Source organism: Acartia tonsa, chromosome 8 (assembly GCF_053477335.1).
Source record: "Acartia tonsa isolate MP-2025a chromosome 8, ASM5347733v1, whole genome shotgun sequence".
Lineage (NCBI taxonomy): Eukaryota > Metazoa > Arthropoda > Copepoda > Calanoida > Acartiidae > Acartia > Acartia tonsa.
In genome coordinates, this window is record NC_137267.1 from 23,196,329 (window position 1) to 23,215,957 (window position 19,629).

The 19,629-nt window shown below is 36.4% G+C and overlaps 1 protein-coding gene across 5 annotated transcripts in view; it reads right to left on the reverse strand.

Annotated features, from left to right (window-relative positions):
* The window catches only part of PlexA (plexin A), a 246,742-nt gene that overhangs the window by 69,625 nt on the left and 157,488 nt on the right, over positions 1-19,629 (reverse strand). For all 5 annotated transcript variants that reach the window (XR_013881838.1, XM_080169604.1, XM_080169603.1 and 2 more), the window contains exons 14-15: positions 12,543-12,674; positions 7,734-7,912 (exon numbers count right to left, since the gene is read on the reverse strand). Coding sequence is in view for 4 of the 5 variants with exons in the window: in XM_080169604.1 (XP_080025730.1) it covers positions 7,734-7,912; positions 12,543-12,674 (311 nt within the window). In the remaining variant the exon portion in view is untranslated. The remainder of the gene's footprint in view (positions 1-7,733; positions 7,913-12,542; positions 12,675-19,629) is intronic.

The following is a 19,629-nucleotide window of genomic DNA, read 5'->3' on the forward strand; positions in this document are numbered from 1 at the left end:
CGCTACTATTTCATATAAAAGGATGGCATCTAAACATTTTACTTCTTTGAAACACTGCAAATACATCTATTTTCTTTAAAAAAAAAAAAAAAATAGAATACTGATAAAACAAACTATAAACTTTTAGAAATTATTTTCCAATATAATATACACTTTTTATTCATGTAAAATATTTTAATTTCATTTCAAGAAGTAAAATGTGTTTGAGCTAACCTAACATACTTAAGATCCATTTTTGGACTAAACGGCTTTAATGTAGTGCAATTTTTCATTATTTGTAGCGAGCATGCTCAATAATCTGTTTTCCATGAGTCTGTTCAATGTCTGCTATAAACTAAGTTCAATTGAACAGCAATTTAAATAAAATTTCCGTCTATTAACAGAACATTTTTAAGCATTTTTTTTAATTTCTGCGGTAAAATTTACTTTGGACGTTCTCACACTTGTTAGTATTTATAATTTAATTGGTTTTTTGATAGCGTGTAGGTATTTGAGTAATTTATATGTATAATTTATATAAATAACTTGGTATTATTTATCTTGTTAAGGGGTTTAATTCCTTTAATCAGGGAGGAAAAGGACAAATATTCAATACCATATTCATTTACCATCTTAAATATTCTTAACTAAAAAAGGTAAATCAGGGCGTTAGCCGCCTGTAAGCCTAAAAAATCAACCATTATCAATTTTAAAATATCAGCAGGAAATCCTCTTTAAAAACAAATTTTTAATGCATCTAAACTGTTTTTTATTATGCATATTCGCATCTGACACGCGGCATCGGAGTCCTGGGTAAAATGTTGAGAAAAATTTTATATCCATTGTCTTATCCCTTTAAACCATGAAATTAATGACCAAATTATAAAATACATGAAAGGTATACCTACACTTCCAAACTGACACAAATATTACTTAAAATAGCACAAACTAACTGATAATACTGGTAATAATTCACGATTCCTTCCTTGATATTCGTGGAAATTTATCTGCTCTACGCGATTTTTCAGTATGGCTGAGAACCGGTTCTAATCAAGATGATATTAATCAGTTTAAGTAGTTTCGCTACCAAAATACAAAACAAAAATGTCCTTTTTCCACACAAAAATAAATTATCTAAATACAAAACAATTTTACCGCTTGCCAAAAAAAGTTGTTATAGAAATTGCAAAGAGAGAAACAAGAATGATAATGTTCAAAGATGAGATGCATTTGCAATACACACGTTCACACAATGATCAATATAGACAAGAAAAGGAGATAATTGCACACGGAGACGCACATATTTACACAGAAAAGCACGTACGTACTATGGAGGAGCTTTGCTACTAAAAATTTCGCAATTGATAAAAGTAATGAAATGTATTAAAGTTTATAATAGACTTGGCACGCATATGTGCAACCTCACGGTATAATCCCTCTATCTGACGAGTGAAATATCCCCCCACCCCTTTTTTTAAGTGTTTATGTGGAGTTTTAACTCTGCGGGGCTCCCCTTTCCCATAATAAAACCTAAATAATCCAATTGCATAAGTGGTCCAATTTGATTTAAAGTGAAATCGCAGAAGATAAGCAATCCTTAATTTCTTTCTATGCATCTTATTCTAGTAGGATGTATCTTTGTCTATACGTTACACATTCATTTTATGATGCAAGACTACAAGAAAAGGCTTATATTGAATTCTTGGGTAGCCACCCTTCTAATACATCTTGGGACGGTGACAACAACGTAACCAAAGACTTTTATAAAAGTAGCTTCAAATGCAGACAACCAACCCTTTTATTTTCACCATCTTTGTCTGGATATCCCATCTGTGGATTGCAAGGAGTTTTGCCTGTTTTGGGCCAAGGCATTTCCATAAGATCAATACCAAATTAAATAGCATTATTATTTTCTCTAAGATAATAAGAAATAATAGCAATGTTTTTTTTGGCAAAAGAAAGTAAGTTTGGCTAAGCCATTTTATCAATAATTAAATACTTGTTTTGCAACATTATCATTTGTTATTGTAAAAAACTCACAGTGCTAAAGATATTAATTGATCCACCTCTAACAGATATGGCAAAAGCGTAAAACGAAAAAAACTAGTAGGTTAGATGCCTTGGCCCATAAACAGAAAAAAAACCAATCTATTAATATCAAAGGTTTGATTATTAAATATTAGTAAAATAAAAAGTTTTTTATTTATGTTTAAAGTGTGTTTTTCAAGCAAGTTTAGTTTCGATTCCAATAAGCTTAAAAATTGCCTTTCATATTGGCCACGGATTCAATCTACACCCCCCAACCTCCCCTCCCAGAAAAAAAATTACAGCCCTAGAATTAACCAATCTAAAAACTGAAGCTTCTTCAGTCATATTAAGATCTTGCAAAGCAAAACACAAGTTAAATATTTTTAAGCTTTAAAGAAAAAATCTAGTCCAGCTGCATAAAAATAACCGCATGTATTGAACAATATTGCGCAATTAAATGAATTAGTTAAGGATACACCCTTTATTTTAGGCTAGACAGAGAACTTGGTGTTCAACAACTAATATGCTAAAAAAAAGTCTTTGTGTGTATGTTATGAGTTTTCCAGGGAAAGCCCCCCCCCCCCCCATACAAGATAACTTCTTTAGTAATGAGTTTTCCAGGGAAAGCCCCCCCCCCCCATACAAGACAACTTCTTTAACATAGCAGGTATTATCAATCAACATATGCTGTTTTACATTTAAGTTTTACAGTAATGTATAAATACCAGACATCTATTTTAAGCTTTGTAAGTTTTCATTATTCATTTTGTGAATATATTACAACAAACTATTTTTGAGAACAGAAAAAAAAAGAATATATAAATATAATTATAAATATAATAAGCCCAAACCTTTTACGTCCTTTATGTATTAGTTCTTTAGGTATAGTTTAGACAAGAGTTTTACATTGTTAAAAAATCTTTTATTTTTAAATTCACACCTCTATCAATTGTGAAGTCATGTAGAAGCCTTTGTTTTTTTTATTCAGACGCTTCAAATCAGAGATAAACATTCTACTAACAAAAAGACATTAAACACTAGCAATAACATTTGATTGTTATCGATGTTTTATATTATTAAACTTATCAATATGCTGTACAAACATATTATTATGGAATGATATTATTGTCAACATTAGGGCAACCTTTGATCATTATTGCTAAAATTATATTCTATGGTTTAAACGCTATCTTTAATAACGATACAACAATTAAATATATACTTAACCGTGGATAAAACGTCCTTACTAGTCCAATCAAAGACAAAATTGACGAAATTGACAATTAACGGCATTAGTTTTTATTAAAATATATCCATGATTTCAACGCGTTAAGCGCAAAGGTCTAAATGGTTTAAAAAGGTTGAAATTCAATCTCCTTTCATTTTAAGCGACGCGACAGAAAGAATATCTAAGGATGGGACAATAGACGATTAACTCTGGGAGGGAGAGGATATTGGGCTGTTTATTATACGAGTCCCCAAAGTTTTATATTAATGTTTTCTTATTTGTTGGCTTAACATTTTTGGGGAATTTAAATGGAGTTTGATTGGTTGGTTTATTAAGTAAAGTGTCCAAACGTTTCAACCCCTAATTGTAATCTTCACTTCATTAAGATACTAGCGACTGTAACCATATCGTCAAAGGGCTCAGTATTTTTAGTCGGAAGAGGGAGGGGGGGACTTAAAACAATCCATTGGCCAAAATTTAGGACTTGTTTGGTTAACTGATACTACTTAACTAAAATAATATTATTTAGGGGCTGTTTATTTTTGTATACTTTAACCTAAAAGCTAACCTAAAAAGAATGAAAAAAAATCAAATATTATTTTATTTCTTTAAGTAATCAAACAAAATATACAATATACAAACAAAAAATCAATCTATTGTTGGATTGTAAGGAGATCAGCTTCTCTATAATTAGTTCTAATGATGAAGAATTAATTTACTATGCGCTGGTCTTGGCTTCTCTTTATACAGATGAATAGCGCCGTACAGACGGGTACCAGGATCATTTTTGCGTGGAAAACGGGGTTGAACGTTGTCGCTGACGACGGTTGCGTCGTTATCCTTAACTGCAGCACCGTTAATAACCGCCATCATAACGTTAAAGAGTATAAACAAGTATGTAAACTTCATTTTGACAGCACAAATGGCAACAAACAACTGATAATTATTACGCTTTGACCGCTGAAATTTTATACTGGGATTCTTAACTCCGCCCACTCTTTACCTTAATTCTTGGTAAACAGTGTCAAAACAAAACCAAAAATTTATAAATTATAGCAGAGTTTCAAAGACCTATTAAAAACGTCAGAAGAATGTTCAGTTTAGATTTGTAATACATAATGATAACCCTATTTAAAAAGTAGAAAGTTGTATGATTGTGTCCTGATAAATCTCGTAAACGGCTTGATCGATGCTTAAACCATTTAAAGAAAGTTTAGTAATGGAGCAGGGAAGGTTTAAGGCTATTTGGTGGGTATTGGCATCACACAAGAAAAAATTTCCCCAAAATATAATCGAAATTAATTCAGAAATCTATTTTGTAAAAATGTTTAACTTAAATTCTAATTAATCACCCATATATAAGAATAATATATTCATAATATTTCTTGCTTAATATGATAAATACCAATTCTGTATTTGTCCATTTTAAAACCAGGTATAAAAACAACTCAAACTTGTACTTCAAAAAGGAGCAAACAATGTTCTACGTGTATTTTTCAAAATTTACTAATGTACATTTGAATTTTTCGCAGGAATATATTTTTGTGTCGTTTACGAGATCTTGCTTCACACATATATATCTATAATACAAAGTAGAACGATGTCTGTCCGTCTGTCTGTCCGTCTGTCCGTCTGTCCGTCTGAAGCTTAAGATCTCAGTAACCACTGAACCGATTGGGCTCTACTCTTCAGGGAATATACATACTGGTCCTGTGATGGTTTTAAGCTATTTTCTTGGGGGGTGGGACACCCCCAACCCCCCCAAAAAATGAAAAATACCCCCCCCAAAAAAAATTTTTTTTTACTTTTTCTTTTTAAATCTAAAATACAAAAAATTAGGTTGATCAAACCTCTTGGGGCAAAGCCCCTAGAGGCTAGGGGCGAGGCCGCTAGTATAACTTATAATTTATAAGAAAAAACGAATAGAATTATTACAAAATTAATATTTTTTAATTTCATTCTAATATTTTTAACTACCTACACGATTTATTAGTTGAAATGATAAACGATACACTAGTTCTATTTCAATGAAATATCCCTCCAAATATCCTATCATTAGCCGAATTGTGTGAAAAAAAGAATTAAAAACACACAAAATATGTATCTAATAATCTTCTAAAACTGGGAGTGGGCCATAGAAAAAGGATTTTTATTGGTTAAGTTTAAATTAGTTTTGGCATGTAGTAGGAAGATATGACACAGTGTTACTTAGTAGTCAGTTTACCAACCAAAAATGCACAATCAAATAGTAGGAAGATATTACACAGTGTTACTTAGTAGTCAGTTTACCAACCAAAAATGCACAATCAAATCGTAGGAAGATATTACACAGTGTTACTTAGTAGTCAGTTTACCAAGAAAAAATACACAATCAAATAGTAGGAAGATATGACACAGTGTTACTTAGTAGTTAGTTTACCAACCAAAAATGCACAATCAAATCGTAGGAAGATATTACACAGTGTTACTTAGTAGTCAGTTTACCAACCAAAAATGCACAATCAAATCGTAGGAAGATATTACACAGTGTTACTTAGTAGTCAGTTTACCAACCAAAAATGCACAATCAAATCGTAGGAAGATATTACACAGTGTTACTTAGTAGTCAGTTTACCAACCAAAAATGCACAATCAAATCGTAGGAAGATATTACACAGTGTTACTTAGTAGTCAGTTTACCAACCAAAAATGCACAATCAAGTAGTAGGAAGATATTACACAGTGTTACTTAGTAGTCAGTTTACCAACCAAAAATGCACAGTCAAATAGTAAGATGACTTAGTGTTACTTAGTAATCAGTTACCAACTAAAAATGCACAGTCAAGTAGTAAGAACATGTGAAACAGTGTTACTTGATAGTCAAAAAAGCACAGTCAAATATATGACATAGTGTTACTTAGTAGTCAGTTTACTAACCAAAAATGCACAGTTAAAACTTTACAATTTAAGAATTCCCAGAAAAAATACGCCATAATTAATAAGTTCTCTATTCCAGTAAGCTTTATATAGGCCATATGAGAGTTTTGAACTATTCTAAATTTCACGTCTTGGGGTGGTTTCAGTCTTTCATTCTCTCTTCAAATCCAGAGCTACTCCAAGATCCAAGGTTTATTACTGCTAATCTATATCAAAAGCAACTGAAAAACTATAATAAAACTAGTATGTTGAGAGACAGTACATACAGGATGAGGAGAGCTAAGGATAAGTTATGAAAAATACTTAGCAACATTTTAAATCATTTATAAACCATATATGTTTATATATTTAATCCAGTGCCAAATTGTCCCTTTCTCAAGATTATCAAATGCCTTTAACTAACTTTTCGCCGAGAAATGATCATTATGAAGAAAATACATAGTTATTAACTAATTATGAAACTATTATGAAAATAATCTGAATTTTAAACAACAGCAAAATAGTATTTCTTAATAAAACATATTCTAAAAAATCTGCTATAACATTTTTCAAAAATCTGCTAATCTAAATAAACACTAAGAAATTTGGGTCAACTTACTTGAATATAATTAAATTATGGGTCGAATCTGATCCACTGACAAGAAATTCAGGATTTATTGTAACTGGTTTCTACCCCATCCCTTATCCTCTACCCCACTTTTGCTTTCATTACAAAATTCTTCCATCCACACTTAACAACGCTACTCAATAATGTAGCTCACCAAATTTACACATAAACTGACATTAAAAAGCGAAATACATATCATTAATTATGAAAATGATATATCCAAGTGCGTCTGTCGATAAAAAGAGAAAGACGCTATCACTCATTTAGCTCTTTATTTTTAATTTTTTTAGTTTAAAACTATTGTCCTCAGCTAATCCTTGGCTGATTTAGGCTTTTAATTATATCCTGGCTGAGACATATTTAGATCCATTGACTAATCAAAAATCGGTTCAGTTAGAGGGATACCCAACGTCTCATTTTATTGCTACCCAAGTCTTATAACTATGTTGTAATAATATGTAACCCCCTAAATTAAGTTTAGATGAATGTGTACTATATATATTTAAATCACGCCCCTACCGCGTGGGTTAGTTTGGCACTCCTTTGTCAACAACCAAATTATGAGGGTGACATCAATGTTAATTATAAATTTTGCATTATTACTGCAAATTATGTAACTATATTGATTTTAAAAGCTTAGGTAAGTTTTTTTTGTTATGGAAATATTTTCTTTATGAACTTTTCTATAATTAAATTATAATTTAACAATCGCATCGTATTTTGGACATTTATCCACGGATAGTAAAATAAAATTTATAATTTTTTTTTATTTAATACGATAAGTAATTATTAGAAAATAATTGCCCTTATCAAATTCCCCCAAGCAATGTTAGAATCAGCATTTAGTAGCTAGTAAGAATCCTTTATAACACCCGACAGACTAACAAAACAAGTTACAGAGTAGCTTCTCTCGAATAAAACAGTACTACAAAGAGACTTGTAGCGCAGCTGTGCTGTATTTAAAACTGTACTTACGTTCCACACACCAGTCACAGGGGAAGGGGGAGGCCACGCACTCTGTACAACTCCCGTAAGCGTTGCAGTCGAAGAAGGTGAAGTTTGTGGACACAAGGTTGGGCCCGTCGTCCACACGGACAGACAGCACAGAGGTGAAGTAGCTCTCGGGGTGCAGAATTACGGGCAACATGTCATTTCTAAAAAAAACGTTTAATGAATTAGAAGTTGAAACACACTTGTAAGTACACAATATATATAGAATATACGTGGATATTATGACAGGAGAATTTTGTCGTCAATTTAGGTTGCTATTTACCCTGTCATTTATTGGTCATATCCAGTAGGAAGGAGGGGATTGGGTAAAGTGTGGGGGATCTTTAAATTTAGCCCGCTACAATGGTCCCTTTATCATACTAAAATGAAAATCTGAATATCCAAGTAATAATAAATCCATTATGTACACTTTGTTCTATTTTAGCCATTATCCATAGTAAAGGGGTTAATTTACAAAATCCATAAAAGGAGTAAATGTTTCAAATAGTATTTATATCAAAATACTAAAATTACAAAATTTTTGCCAAATTTTAACTTAATAATACAGCAACATAAGTTGTTAAATCCAAAAGAACATAAGTTCGAAAACCATAATTTGTGTTATTAGAACATATTTTAAGCCCCAAAGAGGACCTAACCCTAAGGGTTCTAATGTACCTTACTCAACCTAACTTAACTAAAATATCAATTCCTTTCTTATACACCTTTTTTTTCTAATTTTCATAATATTATATTGCATTAGTTAGTTGGTTCAAAATAAAGAAACCTGTCATTTAAGTATTTTCTTTCGACAATTTGATGAGGGTCTGACATGTTAAAATAGAAACATGATTACTAGGTTTAAGGATATCATACAGAAGATGGTAAAAAAACAGATGTTATCAACAAATCAAAGTCTTAACTTTTTAGTAATCTAGTATATTCCAACAACCCTTGCATCTACGGATAGCATAATAAACTTATCTTTTAAGGGTATCTCATATATAAAAGTAAGGATGTCTGTCTATCTGTACCGAAGGACCTCGCTAATGGCTGAACCGATATGGTTCTTGTTTACAATGTAGCTTCTTATGGGTCCAGGGTAGGCTTACAATTATTTTGGGGGAGGATACCACCACCCTGCAAGAGATATAGTCTCTAGAAAAAAATGAGTCACCCCAAAAAATTTTAACATTTTCTTTTAAACAATAAAAATGAAAAAAATAATTTCGTGAATGAGTGTTCATTTCATTTTTTATCTTGTAAGTAAAAACTTAGGTCTAAGGTAGTAGTGAAAATATAAAAACAAATTAAGAAAATCCAAATAAGGAGTCTCTCTGCAAAAATTGGAAGCAATCAGAACACACAGAAAAAAAATGGGGCTATTAAAAATATGCTTCACCACGTATTTATGTTTAGCATGAAGAGAGCTGAAATCTGTCTGTATATTGCACTGGTCCCCAAAGAAGAGAGCTAAAATATGTCTGTATATTGCACTGGTCCCCAAAGAAGAGAGCTAAAATATGTCTGTATATTGCACTGGTCCCCAAAGAAGAGAGCTAAAATATGTCTGTATATTGCACTGGTCCCCAAAGAAGAGAGCTAAAATATGTCTGTATATTGCACTGGTCCCCAAAGAAGAGAGCTGAAATCTGTCTGTATATTGCACTGGTCCCCAAAGTTTTATGAACATGTTTCTCCTTCATAGACTTTGAATAAATATTGATTGGGCAGTACAAACTAGCACTGCCATACATTCTAGCTGATAATTTTGATCTACAGAAGGGATAATCTTGTTAAATGTACTTGTGGGTGTCAATAAACAGTTCAATGTTTCATCCTTCCTTTTTGGTTCCAGTGATTTTTATTTAGGTTTCAGTAGGCAATTTAGTTTTCACCACCAAAGATTAGTTATTAGTATTATAAACGGCTTTCCGCGGATAAAGAATGTAAAATTATGAGATTAAAACTAGTTTTTTTAGCCCCGAGGTGCCGAAGGCACCGGCTAAAAAAACTGGTTTTAATCTTATGATTGTACATTTTTATATTCGTAGAAAGCTGGATACAATACGATGCTAACCATAGTTTTTTCGTATGGATGAGAACCGGTTCCTATCCACCGGATTTGAATGAATACGAGAAATGATTTTAATTTTTATAAAATATTACGAATTTTAAGTCGTGAATGAAAAGCAGTTCTTAAAAGGTCCGCAGGGCTGAGTCTAGACCCAAATCAAGGTAACGAAATAAGAAATGTCGGAATGTTCATTCAATACGAAAAAACCAATTCTAAGTTATTTTAAAACAAAAATTCACCTTATAAATCTGTTTTTGGGGTACATGTATACTTTTATATAAGAGGTTAACTCATAAACTAAATATAAATTTAACATATTTATTTAGAGATCACAAATTGTTTTGAGCATGTTTTTTTTTTCATATGTCAATATAAAACTAGAGTGTAGAATAAAACTGATTTCAAAGGATTTTTACAAATGTATTGGAAGATTTTTGTACATATATTTAAAAACTGCTTGTATATATATTCATTAATACTAATTACAAGTAGTATCACGTATTTTTGTTTGTCTGTGTGTGTGGTAAAAAGGACATCTTTTTTCTGAGCAGCCAAACATGGCTCCTAAAATACTCTAATTATACTTTTGAAAAAGATTTGATAACACCCCTTTCCTGAAATGGATAATTAACGAGATCTTAAAGGACAGGCAAAATAAGTTTAAAGGCATAAAAAAATGCCTCTGTTTTGTATAGTAACATGTAATTTTTTCGTGTGTACATGTTTGTCTCTCATCTTTCTTGTTTCTTTTATCATCATACATCCCAATAGAAAATATTAGAATTAGATATAGATACATACCCTACTGCCCCCTTCCCTCACAAAAAAAGTAAATTCTCTTTCAATTAATTGAAAATAAAGAATCTCTTCAATATTCTTTTGTAATAGTGTTTAAAATTGCTTTAAAAGACATGATATCTACACATTTCCTAAGTTTTATATTGGTTAGTTTTCTGTTAAGATCTGGATTATGGTTTACATGATTTCTTATATTAGTCCTGGAAACTTATGGTGTTAATAAATTTCGAATTACGAGTAAGCTACTTACTTCCCCGAACCAAGTCATTTTTAACAAAACGGACTGTCCCTCTATATCGCAACGCCTGTATTGGTAGGACATCAACGTCCACAGGTGTGCCATAGTTTCCACGAACTAGTCATAATTAGCCAATAGACAAAAAAGCATAAAAATTGAGAGAGAGTGTTAGTTATAAATTTTTGGGTAACAATGTAATACGAAGTCCAATGTCCCAATCCTAGTGAAATGACAGTTTGTGCGTAAGTAATAATTTGAGGATCTGAAGAAATTATGCTGAAGTGATAGCACACTACGTGGACGACATTGCAATGATAAATTGTTTGGAAACCAAAGTAAATAGGACAGATTTAAACTTCTTATTGCAGCACAGGAATGGATTTAGGATATATGGATATTGTGAAGGAAGATTTTTGTTGTCAATTTAGATTGCTAATATAGTGATCAGGTATTGGTCAATATATTCCTCCATGGTCAGGGAAGGGGATAATTTAACGTTAAAGAAGTGGGAATGGGGGGGGGGGGTATATTAGTGATCTAGAGGACAATTTATATCAGGGTATTTGATATCACTTATTCAATATTCACTTATTCTATATCCATTACCAGAGGAATCATAAACTCAGTTTTTCTTGTCTTAAAATTGGCTCAACATTTTTACTTGCTGATTTTTTTTATAAAGGTGCATAAGTAAAATTATTATATTAAAACCCTAAATTTACTAAAAGATCTTTCCGTCCCTTTTATTTCCCAATGAATTCTATCTTATTTTCTATTTTGTCTGACAATGTAATTTCAAATTCCAAGTGTATAGAACTAAATCGACATAAAAAGCGCAGTGATATATTTTATTGCTTATTTAAAGAATAACTGAAATTCATGTAACCACAATTTGTCTTCAATGTGAATAAAATAAATCTTTTCAAACGTTCAACAAGAATGGCAATATCCATCAAGTGGCGAAGCTTTACAACATTCTAAATTATTATCGACAGCCATAATAGGAATTCTGTCAGATTTTACTAACTTTATTTATTAACATTAGAGAAACCTGCATTATTTCCATTATATTTCTCAAGTTAAATATACACTTCTCAGACACTTTAATGACAGATGAGAATATGACTTTCCTTACAAACAGACAGTCGGACATTCGGAACTTAAGAATAGCTTAGCTGTTTAAATAAGAACATTAAGACAATGATTTTCATCTACTTGAAATTTATGTTACTTTTTTTTTGCTGAATTTAATCATTTTATAGTCGCCATTACTAACATAAAATTTTTGTATTATGGCGGATTTGTGCTAATAAAAGAATAAAGTCAAATTAATTATTGTAAACTATACAAAGTACATCTAAATTTAGTTTTCATATTCATCCCCTTCCAATTCTAGGCATTTTAAGTAACTAAGACTAAAAATGCACAACCACCCCCTCCCCCCTTCACATTATTTTGAAATAAATTGAGAACAAAGAAGATCGGTCAGTTGTTTTTCTTGTGTTTGTGTTTTACTTTAGGTCAGGTTAGGTTCTGAGAATATGGTAGCTCCGCAGTATTAGAGTTACCAGCAGATGTTAGGCATGAAAGAAAAATACCAACCCCCTATTTTCAATTCATTTTAAAAATAAGAGGGAGGGGGGGGTGGGTCACTAGGGAAAGCATCACAAAAATAGCCTACCTTGGAGTTGTGCAGCTGACGCCGTTCTTGGTGCGGGTAGCGTTGGTCGGCAGCACTTTACCCTCCGCGGCAAATGCGCAGTAGAACTGTCCCGGCAGATTTGGCAGGTTGTCAATAACCAGCTGCAGAGTTCTGAAAAAAATATGGTTAATAGAACTTTTCAAAAAAGAAAACACATATCATACTTACAATTACTATAAAAAAGATATTGAACGTTAAATTGATGTAAACGGAAACCCCCAATTACAATAAACAGAATTACCCCTTCAGTTGATTAAAATTGATGGTTGACTATGTTTGTTTGTACCAAATATCTAATAAAAGTAACCAAAGTTTCAAACCAACAAATGAGAGACCATGTTTAATGGGTATAATCTAATATACCACCCCGCAATGTTTTTCTTTTATATAAATTCTAATGTTTTTTCTACCACTATCAATGCAAAAAACAATCCTATGGACACTTTAACATTGCTGACATACCAAAATGTCCGGTCAAGGTGCTTGACTGACATTAATTGTAACAAATATAATCAAAATACAATAACCTGAATAATTTTAAACATATGAAGTGCAGCAATAAATTGATTATATTAAATAGTATAAAAAAGGAAAGGAACTAACAAGAATGGCAACATCCATGGGTAGCGAAGCACAAAAATTATTGTAAATAGAAAATTTACAAAGAAGCTAAGTTTTTTAGAAAGACATACTGACGGATATTTGTTGGCATGAATTCACAATCAGATGAATTATATATGCAACAAGGATGACAACATCCATAAAAGCGAAGCACTGAAACGTTAGGACAAACGGACATTTACACTTGTATAGTGTCTAAACTGAATTATCAGAATATAAAAGTATAAGAGTCGAAGCAAAATTGTAAGTAAATTTGTTGAAAAACTTCTTGATACAGGATAATGTTTATTAAGTTTATGGACATACTTACATTTTTAGGATTTGATTATAGAGTTGCTTTGCTTAAAATATTGTTCTTTGTTGTCCCAGGAATCAATATACCAAAAATCAGATCAAACGGATAATTAGATCACAAAAAAATTTGCTGTTAAAAAATTTAAAAAATCAACATGTTTAAAATAGACGTACGGACATTCTGGTAATGATTATAGAGTTGCTACGCTTTCTAAATCGTACCTAACTACTACAGGAATCATCATGCAAAGTTTGAAATCGATAGGACAATGCCTAAATTAACGAATAAAAGCTATCTATCTCGGACGGACGGACGGACGGACGGACGGACGGACGGACGGACGTACGGACGGACCGACCCTAATTATAGAAAAGCTTCGCTTTTAAAAAATAACATAGTTGTAGTTGTATTTTTTTTAAATATATTTAAATGGGAAATATTCAATTCCAATTTAAACCTGTTAAAAATCTAAAAGGAAGTTTAGAAAAATGACAAAATGTAATTTTTTACAAAAAAAACTCAAGCATTTGCATATTTGTATTTGTAAATTAGAGCTTTTTAGAATAACCAATTTAACAAAATATTGAGAGTTACACTTCTTTTAAACACAGCGTCATATAGGGGATTTTGAAAAAAGTATATTCTTATAATATGTAGTATTTACAACAAAGTAGTAAGTTGTTTGCCTGTTCTTGATAACAACAGAAAAAAATAAGTTTTTCAAATTTATAAGTTTTATAAATATCCTGGGCAGGTTTTTAGCTATTTCTTATTCTAAATCTTAAATCTTTACCTCTTGATTTGCCTTTATTATTCCTTTACTCTAAAATTATTCTAATAGATTGTGTGTGTGTGTGTTTGCATAAGTATGTTAAAGGGTGAGCGTGACAGATCTTTTTCAATTGCAAATTTGATTATTTTGCGCATTCTGTTTGGCGCACGACCAGCAATTTTGCAAATGTATTCACGGCCTATCCTTTTACCATCCACAGTGGTGCTACATTTCTTTTATTTTCTCGGGTTCAATATGACAAGAAACTGCAAAAAGATATATCTCAAAAACTTGGAAAACAATACCGCAAACGTTGTTTGATTCCAAATGTTGTAAATATGAAGTTAGTTTTAATTTATTTAGGGTACCCTCTATAAAAAAAAAAGTTAAGAAAACTTAATATTTAGTCATAATCACCCAACCTTGCCATGTGCTACATTGTTAAATAGTAAGGGAACCAAAACTTTACATAACACGCAAAAAATTAAGAAATTATTATTAGACAAAATTTTAAATACAAGAGATGAATTTACGGAAAATCCAACCAACACGTTGACACCCGCGACTGCAATTTTTGCCTGCATTCTTGCAAGCTGGAAAAAGCAATTATCTGCGTTGTTGTTCAAAGATGGAAAAGGGAATAGTTCCCTAGTGCAAAGTTATTTCAACCTTTCTGCAGTTTTTTAGCGTATTATCTTTAAAAATATTAAGTTCTCTTACATACTGAAACTGAATATACTGGCTCAACACGTAGCGCATCCGCTCGTCGTCGGGAAGGTGTTAGGTTCGAATCTCGGTCCGACACCGCGTCATAACTAAAGACGTTAAAAATGGTTCCCACTGCTACTATGTCAGATGCGCGACGTAAATAGTTAGAGTGGGGGGAATGCCTTGGCCCGAAACAGGCGCAACTCGTTACCATGCACAGTTAGGACTTCTCAGACAAAGGTCGTGCATCACAGAGAGTTGGTTGTCTGTAAATCTACTGTATTACGGGTATGAGGTGAAGGACCAAGAGTCTGGCCTTGAGTTGACAAGTTGACTGTTCAGTCCAGGTGCAACTCACCCATACGACATTAGCATTATATACTGAAAGTGTTTATTTTTATTCCTTTTATGGCCTTAACAAAGAGGCTTTTAAAATCTACTTTTAAACTTTATTTGAAATAAAATTATTTTCATACCCAATAATGATTAACAAAATACTCCTTCTGTAAGTTAAATTATTTGATTGGAACTGTCCTATCAAAAATCTCCCAAAATTTTTGGGATAACGATTAAGATGATATGGCTATAAAACTTTGGGTACTTCAAATAAGTAAGTTGAAATGACCTTCCCTCCCAAAATTATCAAATTTAAAATGTAAATATAATTTTGAGACAATGCCTTTATGATTACTTTTGTGCTTGTTAAGATTTCCTTTATGAAATTAATATAACATAATTGAACTTTTGGCAAAGCTTAACATTACTTTATTTTTAAAGGCGTAACTTTAACATCTAATACGACATTTAATTTTTGTTTGTTTTTGCTTTGCTATTTATAGACTTCTGCTTGTAAAAAAAGTACTTTTTAACTGATTACAATTTAGATAAATACAAATTAGTTTCTTAACATCCTTACTTAAAAATCCATAAAATTATCAAACTTCCAAAAATGCTATGAAACAATAAACAGATTTCCTTGACGGAAATTTTTCAACCACTCTCTTCCTCCGCACGCACCAGATGGGGGTGCTACAATCATGCAATTTAAACAGGGTTGACACAAAATTAAAGAAATCAGAGAGAGAGAGGACAATGGTCATTATGTGGTATCCGCCTAGGATAAATGGCAGACACCAGAGTTCGAAAAGACTACGGCAGTGTGACAGACGTGGACACCTTACTATAGAGAAGCTACGCTTCTCTAACAATCACTAAATAACAAACAGCATCTATTCAGTTGTTCCTTTATTGAAGGTCTAAGGATTACTAAAGTTATATACAACAAACAATAGCTACACAGATAGGAATAAATAATCATAACATAAAAGCATTATAATACATATACAATAGTCAGTTTGGGCAATAATGATCCCCCATCCCTGGGAAGGGTGGGGGGAATTAACAATGCAGCTTAACCATAATAAAGCTTGTCAGATTCAATCATTAATTTTAGGCATAGGGAGGGGGTCGGCAGACCCCTTCCCCAGGACTCGGGGGAGGGCCTTTGGCCCTTCACCGAATTCCGGTCAGGGGTGCCATAGGCATGGCTCACGGTTGCCGAATACCACAACTCTCCCCTCGGAAGGCTGGGAGGGGGTCTCCCTGCCAGACTTCCGACAGTGGTTGAGGCCTTCGGCCCGCTCCTTAGGGCTAAGATATATACAAATGATAATGATTCAATGGAATCCTAGTGGTGATTTTTTCAGGGCTGATGGGCTCCCAACGTGGGATAGAAGGTAGAGGCTGGCTTTGGTTGGACACGTAGCTCGGCGCCGGCAGGTGTCAGGTTGGCGTGGGGCACAGCCGCTGCGGGGCCGGTCAGCAGCGGGGCATTCTGGTTGTTGTTGGCAGCGGCTGGGGCACTGGCTGCCAAGTTGACCGTCTGAGCGGCAGCCTGGCCTCCCGAGGGGCCGCGGGGTCTTCCAGAGGGCGGTCCAGGCCTGCCTGGGCGGTCATGCCCGCTATCGGTCGAGTGCATGGACACCATTTCCTCGGCGGCTTCCCGGCCAATGGGAATGGCATCCCAGTCTACTGAAAAGTCCCGGGACTTGGCATGGGTGAGCCGGGCTCTGGCCAAGGCCTTCCTGTACAAGGTTGGATGGTACAGGAACACTTGTGACATCGCATTCATGGCGGCCCGTACACCTCCTTGTGCGGCTGCCAGGGAAATGATGGTCAGATCCCCCAGCAGTTTGAGGATCAACAACAGTAAGCACAGTATGGCTGCGCCATCTCCCCACTCGTGAATAGCTTGTCTGAACCCAGCCCAGACATCCAGGGCGGCCTCTCCTTCCTCCGCCAGTCGGTCGATATTGTAGGACACGATCCCATGGTCTCCAGTGGCCGAACAGCTACCTTGCTGAATGCACGAGCCATAGGACAGGCCGGTCAGCATGGCGCTTTTATATGCTGGGAAGGCTAGCAGCTGCTGCCAGTCGTTCAACTCAGCCTGCGAATACAAGCCTCCCGAACTAAAGTCATCCAAGGGTTCTGTCAGCAGCTGCTTGGGCGTATCCAGCGGGGGTGGCCTCTTCTTAGGTGCGGGGGTTAGTTCTATCCAGCCTTCCTCCGCGTGCACAGTCAGGGGGTAGGTGGAGGAGCAGGGAATCTTGGTGGCGTGGCCGCTATACACCCGTGTCACGGCGTCTACAAATCCTGTGGGTTCCACTGGTACTTTGTCCCAACATTCCTTGCTTTCACGGACAACGTATTTGTTGCGTTGGCAGGTAAGCTGGAGCAGGACATCTCCCCTCAGTACAGAGAACGTGCTCCCCTGGACACGCACCGGGTGGGCCGGGTCTAGTTGCTGGAGCTTCCAGCAGTTGGCCGCTACTTCTTCTGCCGCTGTGCTTTTCATGCGTGTCTCCAGGGTGAATCCAATGTAACCTGCATGTATCTGGGCCTGCAGGGGGACATCCACATCCCTGGCCGATACTCTGGGCAGCGCAGCCGCGGCCGGGTCAGCTGCCACGAACAATGCTGGGTGGTTGGTGGCATGGGCCTCAAAGTCGCAGTTCACTATTGAGGTGGGGTTGGTCATGTTGATGAAAAACTGGGCTTGATGGTCAACCAGGAACGCATCCATCACTAGGCTAGGCTGGAGGCTGCGGATCAGCCTCAAGGGGCAATCTCTCCCCAGGTGGTCCCACACGTAGGTTGCTTCCCTAGTGATGCAAGACAGCTCAGAATGGGGACATTCTAAGGCCAGGTGGTCAGATTGGGACTCCACCCGTCCATCCTCTACTACGTAGGTCTCTTCCTTGACCAGCAGCCGTCGTTCCTGGAGCACTAATTCATTGCGGTACAGCTGGCCCTCGAAGTGGACGTCCTCCCCTTCACAACCCACCCCCTCGGGGCTGTTGACCAGGGCGCCCACCATATCGAGGGTGAAGAACAGGGGATGGTTCAGCTGGAACGTCAGTGGCTGGGTCTTGCCTGGCAGCGTGTAGACTCGGTTCCTGGCCAGGTCTCGGCACGTTTCTGGATCGATCTTGGTTGGCCTCATGAGGGTGGGGACCGAGGTCACCTTGAGGTGACCCCATACCCCACACCTGAATGTCCACTGGGACACAGTGAGCTGACAACTGTATCCTGTTGTTTCCCTAATCTTGACTTGCTGCAGGACATGTACTTCATGGCCCAGGGGCACCTCCTGGTGTAGCGGTTCCGTGCTACACATCTTTTCCTTATTGTAGGCTGTGACGTGGGTGGGGTTGGCGCAGTCCCACCCTACCAGGACGTAGCTAGTTGTAGGCCACACGGCTGCCAGCAGTAGTCCCCACAGGACCATCCACCAGTGTGAGAAGCTACCAGACTGCCATCTACCTCGCGCACGCGGCTGGGGATCTTCGGCTCGGGTCACGGCTGCTTCTTGGGGCTGGACACGGCTGGGCTGCTCCTGGCTAGATACAAATTTCCATTGAGCGTTATCTTTGTGTGTTCGGGGCACCCCAATACCCTCCCCAATGACAGACTGGCAGGCGACTGGCGCTTGCCTGGGTGTCGGCTCCCCTAGCCCCAAGGGGTCCCTTCCCTTGTCCATGGCATGCCCAGTGGCATGGGGCTGAAGTGCGTGTGGCACAGGCTCGCCCTGACTCACGTCCCTCCCCTGCCCTAGGAACTCAGGTGCATGTGGCACAGGCAAGTCCTTATATCCCCAAATTTCAATCTCCCCAGCCTCTGGTGCAGGGGGCACAGGCAAGGTTGGGGTTTTACAATAGTTTGGATACAACACATTTGTTAAATTTAACTTATCCTGGCTCGACTGGAAGTGCTGGGCAGCTGGGTTCCTTCGGCTGGCAGGGGGCGCTGGATGGTGTATAGCTGGGCTCTCCCTACAGGCTGGTGGCGCTGGCTGACTGGGGGTGATGGGTGTCACCCCTTCCTCTGGGACTGCTGGCTCGTTCCAGGATCCAGGTATCTCGGTGGCGGCGACGGTTGTCGCCCCAGGCACCAGGTTGGAGGCGCTGGATAGCACCCCCCAGTCATCGCAGGTGGCGGCGCCGGGTGGCGCCCCATACATAGACTCTGATGCGCTGGCTAGCGCCTCCTGCCTCTCTCGTTCAACGGCCGCCAGGGCCTCCCCGTACACCGTCTCAGTGACGCTGGGTAGCGCCCCTCCACTCTTGCTGGGTAGGCTCGGTCGGGCAGGCCCCATCATGTTTAGGCTA